At 41.3% G+C, this 12,420-nt stretch overlaps 1 protein-coding gene across 4 annotated transcripts in view; it reads left to right on the top strand.

The window, feature by feature from the left end:
- dscamb (Down syndrome cell adhesion molecule b) overlaps positions 1–12,420 on the top strand; it is a 121,651-nt gene that overhangs the window by 91,108 nt on the left and 18,123 nt on the right. For 2 of the 4 annotated variants that reach the window (XM_034604174.1, XM_034604176.1), the window contains exons 12-21: positions 6,719–6,915; positions 7,383–7,479; positions 7,907–8,035; positions 8,162–8,329; positions 9,002–9,072; positions 9,415–9,658; positions 10,168–10,314; positions 11,322–11,477; positions 11,905–12,038; positions 12,226–12,379. In XM_034604174.1, coding sequence (XP_034460065.1) covers positions 6,719–6,915; positions 7,383–7,479; positions 7,907–8,035; positions 8,162–8,329; positions 9,002–9,072; positions 9,415–9,658; positions 10,168–10,314; positions 11,322–11,477; positions 11,905–12,038; positions 12,226–12,379 — 1,497 coding nt within the window. Of the gene's footprint in view, positions 1–6,718; positions 6,916–7,382; positions 7,480–7,906; positions 8,036–8,161; positions 8,330–9,001; positions 9,073–9,414; positions 9,659–10,167; positions 10,315–11,321; positions 11,478–11,904; positions 12,045–12,225; positions 12,380–12,420 lie in introns of all 4 variants that reach the window. The other 2 variants (XM_034604175.1, XM_034604173.1) reach the window with 1 other exon arrangement.

Here is a 12,420-nt window from a genome sequence, read left to right as displayed (position 1 = left end):
CCCTCGATACAATAAAGTGGGATTCAAGGATAACTCACCAGGTTTGCAGCTACTCGATCACTTTGCTGATTTCCTGATTTTTATTTGGATTTGCACCAAATTGCACACATTCATAAAAGTCTAAACATGCCTCATTCCTTTTTCATCAAGATCCATTTTTTCTTAGAGAAATCTATGAAAATGTTGAAAAAAAATATTCCTGGAACTTCTCCCTGATAAATATCCACCCCGACATTTGATGGAGTCTTCCCTGACACATTCCACATCTGTCCAGTAGTTTTTGCGTAATCCCGCTCTTACTGCCGTCACCTAGCAACAGAGCTACAGTTGGACATGACGAGAAAGTTTTAATGCCCCTAAGTTTTCTAACATGTTTCCCATTAGCTGTTTGTTTGAGTTGAAGCCTGAACCTTAAAATTAAAAGTGGAGGCATTGGGCTTCTCGTCACTTGCCGCCACCATTGTCTTTTTGAATGAATAAATCCTGGCATAAGTTCGCCCAAGAACGATCCACTCATACGAGCCTCCATTGCTTGGGTCTGAAAGGAAGCATTTGTTGGCCACATTTAAAGGAGCCTTAGAAGTGGTACAGCCTTGTTAACTACAACTGATAAAATCTGTTGGCAATTGTAGACGGCATCATTGATGGACGTGGAAATGAGAAACTGCTTCCGTCAACCTGTCTGAAATCGAGGAGTCGTTTTAAAATTGTAAAACTGAAATTGAAGAGTTCAATCGGTTATGGTTATCATTGTGAACCGCAGTATGTGCTGCCCATTGACAGGCCTACATCCAACTCGTGTTGTCTCCCCTCCTTTGCCCAGGTTTGAGTAGGGTTAGTTTGTAAGATTTTCCCCTGATCAATGAATCCACTACTTTTTAACATCTCTACCTCCTTTCACAAGTTCTTAGACCCTTCCACCACCAACGTAATTTGAAGTGAAGAAGTTTCAGTTCTATCTCCACCGGTGGTCCTATAGTTTTAACATGCATCATTTCCCGTCTGAAGATCTAAGAGCGAAGCCTCCTCCATGCTGAGTGACGGAAAGTCCACCTCTTTGTCTTTCTTACCCCACATTCATCCCCCCATACCTCCCTCTTTCTTCTCTGCTGCCTTTGTTCCCCCCCCCCCCCTCTACCCCCTCTCAGCTTTCTTTTTTTATCCCTCGTCTCCCCTCTTTCCACTCACACTTTTTCTCCTCTTCCCGCTTGTGTTTTATTACCAGGCCCCTGTAATATCACTGGATATTAAAAAATATACATCAACCGAGCAATTATGGCCTATCAAAAAGAATAGGTTTAGCCTGAGGCCTCACTCGTGCCGCACGGTGGATGCATAGAGATTAGATGAGGGGAAAGCGAGCAAGCAAGGATAGCCTCACCTCAGCTCGGTAACTGAAGCACAACCAAGATCGGAGAAGATTGAATAGAACACTGTAGATACTGCAGTCTCTGTCACATGCTTGATTCACACAAGTAGGTACACGCTATAAACACACACATGCACACACAAACATTCAAGGCCACATGCAGATTGACTCCAAATTTACTCTGATGCATCTACACACCCACGCAGACAAGCATGTGCTCATGTTTAAAAACTTACATGACAAATCTTCTCATGCACACATGATTTCATACAGAGCCATTCACACACAAAACACACACACACACACACACACACACACACACACACACACACAGCCTTGTATGTCATCATTGAGCACCCTTTCTTTCTTTCTGTCTTTTTTCTTTCAATTAGCACTCGCAGGCTTCGTCAATGTTAACTTACACTGCCAAGGCCTCGGATTTAAATAGAGAAAATAGCCCCTGTTAAGCAGCAATAACATTTAGAGAAGGAGCTGAGGAGACTCTTTTAATAGGACTCACTTAAAATTCATAGTTGCTATGCAAAATAAATCAGCGATTTCCTGCGCGGGGGCAGTGGGAAAGGGGATGATGGTGTGGGGAGCGAGGGAGAGGGATGGGCTGCGAGTGAATAAGAAATGAGGTTTAAACGTCGGCAGTCCCAAGTCTGACACGTTCCATCGTGTCGGGGGTGGGTGGGGGTTGAGGGAAATGCACACACACACACACACACACACACACACAAACAGAGGCCTATGTGCACGCAAACCCATGCAAGTAGCTCCCCCTTTTGATTTTTGTTGGCTGCTTTAAAGAGGAAAATGTGCTGTGAAGAAGAAAGAGACAGAAACATGCTGAAGGAGTCTGTGTGTTGGTGTTTATTTATGTGTGTGGGGTAAGAGGGATTTGTGTTTGTGTGTGTGCTCATTAACTCTCTTGATTTTAATTTACAGTATACAAATCAGTGCCTCACTGATGCAGCAATCACAGATGACAGATAAACTGGAAGCAGCATAAAGACATATGCAGTCTCTGCGCTGGATGGATTGTTGTGGTGCCCAAATGATGAATCTTCCTGACTTTGTTAATCTTTGACTTCTCTAGTGTCACCTTGTAATGACCTTGTGACCAAGTACTGCATGATGGAGCTTCTAGTATGATTGAAGACTCTAATGATGCTTTCACACTTACCTTGTTTGGTCCGGACTTCAGTCTTTTCAGTTCAGTGTCAACCAAAATGAAGGTGCCTCAGACCACGGGGTGGACAAATGGACCAAAATGTGTTGACACTTTTTTTGGATAGTTTGGACTTCAAGACCAATTGCTAGAAGTTAAGACAGCAGTAAAAATAGAAGAAGTAAAAGAAGCAGGAGCCCAAAGTGTTGCTAGTTTCTCCATAAATGGAGTTGCACAGTCTCAGAGGATTGTTTGAACAACAAGGAAGTTAATTCGGCGCCTTCAAAGTGTCGAGTACTGTGCCTGAAGTTGTTGATGTCGGTAGTAATAACATAACTATATTACAGTGGCAACCAAAATAACAAAATGAACTGGTTCATTCATTTTCTCCATTCAAACAGAAAAACTACTATTCGCTGCCTCATGTCCATCTACACACCAATCGATGTCATTTAGAGGTAGACGCATCCCAAATAGGTGATGACGACAGGACGTACAAATGTCATACAGAAGTCTTTAGTCCACTCCCGAAATTGCAATGTGAAACTAAAACTAACTGGATCAAACAATGTAACAAAGGTTGTGTCTCACAGCAAATGCCTCCTTCCACCCCTAGACTCAGCTAAAGACATTAACCTTGGGTGTCAAAATACCCGAAGTCTTGTTTTAACTCTCAAATATAGATCAGCCTTAAAAGAAAAAAGTGTAGCGATACAATGTAATTACATCTTTATACTGCATCAGTGAAAAAATAAATGATAAAAGAGCAAAGAGATAATCTGAAGCAGTTTTCACACGACAGAACGGGCGAGATTTAACACATCAGCACGATTCGCACACTGCCATGGCAAAAACCACCACTCACACAAGTAGAGTATAATATTAGTTATGATTTCAAGTACTTGACTTTAATTGTCAGTAATTGACTCGTGGTTGTCCAACCTACCTGGCCCTCTGAGTACCAGACTGTGGTCTTTGTTAAGCCAAAACAAATTATCATAAAGTTATCCACAAATACTGTTTGACTCAGAGGAACTCAGTGTGTGTATGTGTGTGGAAGCATGTTTACAATTCTTGTGCATGTGTATCCCCATGACTCTTTCTTACCCTGTCAGTATTTCTACAGTATCTTTATATCTGTTGGTATTTGTGTATTTCTGAATGTGCAATGTGTGCGTTGTCCTTTGTGCGTTGGAATGCGAGTGTGCCTGTGTGACACAACAGCGTGGCCAGCGGACTTGTCTGCTGTGTATGAATAATCAAAGTGGTCTCTCTCTCTCATCATTAAATCATCACTGTCCTGGTGGGAGCCTGAGGAGGGAGAGAGATGGAGAGAGAGAGGGAGAGAGAGAGAGGGATCATAGTTAGCGCTGCAGGGGTACATGCTCTCTCTCTCTTCTCCGTCGTGTAGTGTGGCTGAGATGTGTCATGAGCACAAGTCTTCTCTGCTCTCTGTGCTCGCCCACTTAGCTCTCCCAGACACCGCCGCTCTCATGCACACACTTTCATACATATGCACTCCGAGTAAAACACATCCACGCAGACACATTATTCAGGAGTGTACAGACATGCACACACACACACAGCGACTCCAACTCACACACCGCATCTTCTCCTGGTAAGAGGAGGCCTCCAACCACTGCTCCACCGGTACCTGCCATTTTCAGAGACACAGTGGATTCACTACAAGCCTGTTAACTCTACAGTAGATACAGCATGTGGTCCTGAAAACTGCTCTGTCTAATGTAGATGATAAGTCAATCAGCCACTCCACAGAAAATGTGCAACACTTTAAAGCTGCTCAGATCAATATTTTCATATAAATAATGCAACTGCTGTGTGTAATGTAACTTCACAGAGAACCACCTGAGTCTGCAGTTCCTCTCGGCTCTGCAGGGAGTTTTAGCGTCTTTCAGCTGATTGTTTTGATTTATATTCACCGCGCAATAGCTTCACTATACACTGTACCTGCTCAACATTAATCATCTGACAGACAAGGGGAAAATCATGGGAAATCTCAACAGAGGTTTTTCAGTCTAGTCGGACATTTAATAGATGAAACAACAACTACTAAATAGATAAATAAATACAGAACTAGAGGGGCAATCGGAGAGCACATACTGCCACCAAGGCTAACACCCAACCATGCCATGTTCAAGTTAAAGAAAATAAATCCCTCTGCACCAAAATTGTATTGGTTGTTCCGCAGGTCATGCCCCACTTCATGGATTCGGTTGAGTAGTTACGTGCGTTATATTGCTAACTAACAAACAAATGCAGACAAAAACTAAAATGAAAATAGTAAAATAACTAGATAACTAACTTAATGTTTTATTTATTTCTAACTAATGAAATGATTTATTTTTAACCTTTTGGTGGAGGTATAAGACAACAAATATCAAACTAGATTATTATAGAAGCCATTGTAATTTCACTTTATTCTGCATTTTTCCAAAAGGAATATTATCTTGGATTTCTTGATGTTGAAACATGTTTTTTTCTGATACTGTAGTGCAGGATTGGCTGCCTTTTAAAATGTTCAATGTTTCTTTCTTTTCTTTGTGCAGTTTAAAGTGTGATTCTTGCACAAAAGTGAAAACTGTAATTCTTTCTAAGACACAGCAGATTGAAGTGACATTTTTTGCATGGAGTTTTGAATAGATTTTCATAATACTTCGATCACACAAATTCGATTGTAGGATCACAAAACTGTGAGCAAATAGTTTTACCTGCAGTATAACTCTGTGTCCTGCATGTCCACACTGACAAAGATTAGCATATTGATTCACTCTGCTCAGAGCTGCTGGAGTTAATATGATATAATCCAATTTGGGGGCTTCACACTTTAAAGATCATTACACTTACAATAGCACCTGAACGTCTCAGTGTGATAATCAGGATTCTGATTCATGCAAGTAGAGAGAAAAGGACACAATGAAAGAAAGTGTGAGTAAGAGAATGGTGTGAGTGTGAGTACAGACTGAGTAGTCTGGGTGAGAGACGTTCTCAACAAGTCATTCTGCTGAACAACGCACGCACACACACACACACACACACACACACACACACACACACACACACACACACACACACACACACACACACACACACACACACAGGGGCTAAATGTGTTGCTAATGAGCCTGGTGTGTGGTTACAGCAGAGAGCCAGACCGGCTCCACGCTCAGACCGATGGGAGTTCAGTCAGGAGTCACCACTTTCTTCTCCGTTTCCTCCGCCTCATCCTCAGAAAGCAACACGTTACACTGCTTGCTGTTATTATCAAAGCAGGCTTCTACCTGAAGGGCTCCTCTTCTATCTCACAGCATCACAGGAGACAAGGAGTGTCAAACATGACGTTCGCGATGGTCCCTGGAGTGTTGAAATAGTTATCATAATTGTAAGAGGAAAAAAAGAGAAGGTGTCTTACTCTGTATAAGATCAGACGTAAGAGAATGTGTTAATTTTGGACCAAAAAAAGAACTGGCACAGTAAAACCATTTCTTTTTAAAGAATAGCAAGTAGCTCCTGAAAATGTTATTTTTGATATCACTCTACTGATATATTTAGCGGCATGTGTGCATAGATGGATTCATTTTAACTGATATAACCATGTTTTTTTTTCTCCTTAGATTTTTGAGATTTTTTTTTATTCAGCACAGATTCAACAAATACATAGAAAACTGACATATAATAATATACAGTGCAGAGGAAGGCAGAAAACCCAGTGGTCTTATTTTAAAACCTCACAAAATTAGAAAATACAACATTAACATGCAGAAAATAATATGACTATAAAGATAGTCAGCAGATTTACAATAACACATATAGCCTTATAAAAACAAAAATTATAACATTTTATTTGTATAGCCCATATTCACAAATCTCAATTTACCTCATAGGGCCTAACAAGGTGCGACCTCAGAGATGAACGGAGCAGCAATGACAATGTGTTATGTTCGATGTTTTGCCGATAATGATAGTATGTGTGAGTAGGCATATTATATATCTAAGCAATCTAGTTGTAATCATAATCCACAATCAGAAGCCACCACAATCCAAAAATGGATAAAAGATCTATTTCAACTGATATCATTGTCTATTCTCTTTCTTTCTCCCTATCCTCCCTCTTGCTACTCTCTTGCCACCTTGGCCTTTCTGTCTCCTCCATCCAGTCCCGGCCATGATCACCTCCTACCCCAACACCACCCTGGCCACGCATGGCGAGGAGAAGAAGATGAGCTGCATCGCTCACGGAGAGAAGCCCATTATGGTGCGCTGGGAGAAAGAGGAACGCATCATCAACCCCGAGACCAGCCGATACGTGGTCACCGTCAAAGAAGTGGCTGACGAAGTCATTTCCACGCTGGTGGTGGGTGCTCAACTTTCACCATAAATCAAACGCCACCGTGAATCTAATTTTTTTCCAGTCGTTTTAATCTATTCAGACAGATGGGAAGCAGAGAGGAAGAGTTTGGGAGGAAGGGCAGAGGAAATTCTTGCTGAAATTCACATTCACAAGTAGATTCAAGTGGAGCATGAAATATTAAAGAGCTACCTTCCAGTTCAATTTAATGCTGATTAAAACACAGCATGAACGAGTACATGTGTAATGCAGGATAAGGAATATGTGCCTTGAGATAATTGAGTAGTTAAGTGTCCCACATGGTTTAGGGTGGAGGTTTCTCTCTCTCTCTGAAGAAGTTGAGCACACTGCTCCTCCTCCACTTTGAAAAACCACTCAAGATGAAATGTAATTTTAGATTTTTTTTTTTTACACTGATAGTAGAACTCTCTGACCACCTGATAGCTTTGAATGTGGTGTGTGTGTCTGTGTAGATTATGCCTACAGTTCGTGAGGACTCCGGCTTCTTCTCCTGTCATGCCATCAACTCGTTCGGCGAGGACCGGGGCATCATACAGCTGACGGTGCAAGGTAAGCTCCGCTGCACCTCACACTCACTGCAGCTCATGTTGGGAAAGGACATGTTAAGAAAAAGACTAAATTCCCTCAGGAAGTTGAAAAGATTTCGTAATTTGTTGTGTAATTCAATAATTTACTAACTTAATAGCCACATGGTGTCATCACTCTCTGTAGTCAAACCCAATCCCTCACTGGGGAAATCACAGACAGAATGAAACCAATACATCTGTCTGGTCTGCCTGCCGTCCAGTTCTATTTCAGGACCTCTCTCTCTCTCTCTCTCTCTCTCTCTCTCTCTCTCTCTCTCTCTCTCTCTCTCTCCCTCTCTCTCTCTCTCTCTCTCTCTCTCTCTCTCTCTCTCTCTCTTTCTTTCTCTCTCTCTCCCACTGTGTTTTTCGGCCTCTCTCTCACTCTCGGCTGTGTTTACATGTTGCATCAGAGCCGCCCGACCCTCCAGAGGTGGAGATCCGGGAGGTTAAGGATCGAACCATAGCTCTGCGCTGGACGATGGGTTTTGACGGGAACAGCCCCATCACAGGATATGATATTGAGTGCAAGAACAAATCAGGTAGACATAAGTACATCGAGCGCAAGTTCAGGCGACAGAGTCAACAAGAAATGCATAAATGTTGTAATCCATCTCTGACACTCCATCCAACCTCTCTCTCTCTCTTTCTCCCTCTGTTTCTTCTAGCTTCTTGGCTTTCAGCCCAGGTAACCAAAGATGTGTCACCGCAGCTCAACCAGGCCACTATCATCGACCTGCACCCTTCCTCCACTTACAACATCCGCATGGTCGCCAAGAACATAATCGGCAACAGCAACCCTAGCAACGAGCTCACCATAACTACTGATGAAGCAGGTTAGTTAGTTCAACTTAGTAAGTTGTCAAACTATGGTGCAGATGAAATACATTTTCCTGAAAATGAAACTCCACTATCTCTCAATCACAATATTTTATAGTGTTGATTTAGCTCCAATACTATATAAAATTATGACCAGAATTTATTTTAATACTTAGAATTTATACTTTGACCGAGTCCTGTTTTGGAATGAAACGCCTCAGATATAGTGTCCATTGCCTCCTGGCCCTCAAACCTGTTGAGTCCACTTTCACTTAATGATTTTATGATAGTTTTAAATGGAGATCATCATCTTTTATATCAGGGCAAACAGATCAGGTCACTCTTGCTTTTAGTCTTAATTCTATTGCTCGTTAACGATCGCCCCTCAGTCATACCAGCACATTAATAAGACCCATTTTAGCAGATTCATCGCTGAAATAAAGTCATAAACTTCAGATTAAGTAAAACATATATCATCTGTCACATTACAAAGGTTTAAGTTGATGATGTTGCAAGTTTCTCCTTATTGTTGAGGTAGAAACTTCAGTGTATGAAGATGCATTCTTAACTCAACAGCACCATCTAGTGGAACTGAACTAGATCAAATGTAACACTCTTTCTATGGCAGAACATCTCTCCACTTTTAACAGTAACATGCAGTAATGTAGAGTGATGGGCTTCGTTCACAGCTCCTGACGGTCCACCACAAGATGTCATACTGGAGTCCACGTCCCCGCAGAGCATCAAAGTCTCCTGGAAGGTACAGTCCACAGAGATCATATTAGGAGCTCAGGCTGATTTCATGATGTAGATGGGGTTAGGGTTAACTCCAACCCTTACCCTCAGGCAGGTTTTCTATTAGTTTCAAAAACAGCATTTGGACTTTTATATTTAAATTATGCAGCTACAAATGCTATCAGATATTGCTGTTTATTTTATTGTATTTACATATGTGTAAGACAGTGGGGATTTTCATTTTAGATAATTAAAAAATAAGAAAAGATATCAAAGCAGCTGATTAACATGATTAAGATGTTATTGAGCATTAGGACAACCATATGTGTTTGAGTTATGGTCATCTAACTATTTTCTCATTTCACAGCCTCCACATAAACACCTGCAGAACGGCGTGATCCGCGGTTTCCAGGTGGGCTACAGGGAGTACAGCCCAGGCGGCAGCCACCAGTTCACCATCATCAGCTTGGACACGACAGGAGACACCACGGAGAGCATCCTGCTGGACAACCTGAAGAAGTTCACTCAGTACAGTGTGGTGGTGCAGGCTGCAAACAGGGCGGGCACCGGGCCGTCGTCACAGCAGGTGGTCACCAAAACTCTGGAGGATGGTAAGTAGCACATGTGAATTAATACTGGATATATAACACCTATATAAAGTCTATTTATTCAAGCTTGAAGTAACCCTGTGTTTTTCGTATGATCCACCTGCTGTATGAGTTTGAATAAAGAACTGATTTACTGCAAGGCCTTCACACCCTGGTAGAGATGTGGGGCTTCATATTTTTGTGAAAAGGCTGCCATCTGCTGGACATGTTTTGAACTACATCACATGAATAACTGCTTTATATTATCTTGCCTCAACCCTATTTTGAGTCATTGTAATGAAATAATGAATATAATTTTTTTAATATTTGATTGAGCTAAATTCAACAGATTCATTAAAACACCAGAAGTTTCTAACACTGTTCGTAAGTTATGTAGGGAATTATAATAATTTGATAACATGATTATATCTAATTTGAGTGAACGGTTCGACAATTACTGGTATTGCCACAAAAAAAAAAAAAGTCTATTGATCTTCTACTCTTACACTTTTTCCCCCTCTTGTCTCTTTCAGTGCCTTCTCGGCCTCCTGAAAATGTCCTGGCAGTGGCCAAGTCTCCAGAAGTCATCTCACTGTCCTGGATTCCGCTGCCCAGAGAGGCTCTCAACGGAAACCTGCAGGGCTACAGAGTCATCTACTGGGCCAACCTGCCCGATGGAGGTACTCACATCCACACACCCTATCACCATTTAAGTCACCAGACTGTCGTTAATGCTCTATTTGCTGATTGTGATGGTCCTCTCACTAGGGGAGGCTGTGGTATTGACATAATCTAATATATAGTGTTGCAGAGGTGCTGCTATCTGAATATTTCAGTGTTGTGTGTCAGATTTTTCTTATTTCATGAAATCATGTTTTCAATATTTTTAGATATTAGCAACTTATTTCTTAATAAATGACAACAGCAGCTTCATTTTTATTGAGGCACAATTGTAGTTCAGTTGCCTCTTCATGTCCTTTATATTGATCCTGTTTGTGAGACGCAGATGATGTGATTTTCAAATGCAAATTATTTGCTCTTCAATTAATAATTTTTTAACTCAGGTAGTGTTACAGTTTCTCTTTGGAATTGATTTATAATAGTAATTAAATAATTAACATACATAATTTGAGCCAGTTTTAACATTAGATTGGTGTTTTTTCTAATGCAGATTTACAAAAGGTCTTCACTGTATTGCACAGATGGTATCGGTGGTTCCTGTGTTTTCCACATGATTGCATATCTTGCAATATAGCAATAATCCAACCTGCAGTGGCGTGTCTCCATCAATAATTCACAATGCAATAAGTGAAGGCAGGCCCATTGCCTCAGCTCTGAGTGACAGGACATAAGAAGGATGGAGGCGAGGGGAACAGAAATCAGAGCAAAAGTGAAGAGCAGAAGCCTTTAATACCCGTTTTATTGCACTGAAACATCATTATGCAGCCGAATGCTCGACATACATTATCTTTACTGTACAATCAGAACATTTTAGTTGATTTATTACACGAGATTTGTGAAATTCCAGCTTTAATCACAGGGAAACCGTTTTTTCATTACGTTGCAATGCTGAATGAACTATTATTGGTATTAGTGTTCTTAATTATGGCAGCAAGCTGCACCAAACCAGCACACTGTATAATTTGTGTTACCCAGTCTTATTAACGTATCTTGTCTCTTTTGTCAGAGCTGGGAGAGATCAGGAATGTGACGACCAATCAGCCATCTCTGGAGCTGGACGGCTTGGAGAAGTACACCAACTACAGCATCCAGGTGTTAGCCTTCACCAACGCTGGAGATGGTGTCCGCAGCGAACAGATCTACGTGCGCACAAAAGAGGACGGTATGAGAGACATGATCAGACACATATTGGTTTCTAGATAGATGCTACTGAAGAACACTGGACATTATACTCAAAGGTATATGATGCTGTAGCTTTGGGGAGGATAAAAATGTGTAAACTTATTCATGATACATTTCATGATCTTATCAAGACATTTTAACTTGAATGGTTCTCACCAAGGCCCGACTGCCCCCTTATGAAACCTCATTTAAATTCACTAGATCTGGATTTTTATATATATCTACACACAATTGCACACACTAATATGAATAATAGTAGTTTTTGCAAAATTCTGCTAAAAATCAAGCAGATGCAGATGAAAGCTTCTTCTTGGTGTAATGATTTTATCCTCTACTATTATTTAGTAAATACTATATTTATGTTTATCTGCATCTCCTGAACCTTGCTGTGTTTTCTTCTTCCTCAGTGCCCGGTCCTCCAGCAGGGGTGAAGGCTGCCGCCTCCAGCAGCTCGGTGGTGTTTGTCTCCTGGCTGCCTCCACTCAAACTCAACGGTATCATCAGGAAATACATCGTCTTCTGCTCGAACCTGCATCCCATGGTATTAGCATTTGTATGCCAAAAGATCGTCAGTGTTTTCAGGGATTCTGATCCTTAATAACTAATAATAAAGATACTTTCATTTGCTGAAAATATGCCTGCTTTTTTGTTCACAGCTGCATTTCTACACTCGGGACAAAGCTGTTGCCCAATGATACATTAATCTCTCCTCTCTCTAAACTTTACAGGTGATGAGTGAGTTCGAGGCGTCTCCAGATGCGTATTTCTACAGGATCCCAAACTTGGCTCGGAACCGACAGTACAGTATCTGGGTGGTGGCTGTGACTGCTGCCGGTCATGGCAACAACAGTGAGAAGATCACAGTGGAGCCTCTGGCCAAAGGTAAACAGCTGGGCGAACAATATCCTTTCATATATTTTATA

Source organism: Hippoglossus hippoglossus, chromosome 13, assembly GCF_009819705.1.
Source record: "Hippoglossus hippoglossus isolate fHipHip1 chromosome 13, fHipHip1.pri, whole genome shotgun sequence".
Classification (NCBI taxonomy): Eukaryota; Metazoa; Chordata; class Actinopteri; order Pleuronectiformes; family Pleuronectidae; genus Hippoglossus; species Hippoglossus hippoglossus.
Note: the sequence above shows the minus strand (reverse complement) of the source record. Positions and strands in the feature narration are given on the sequence as shown.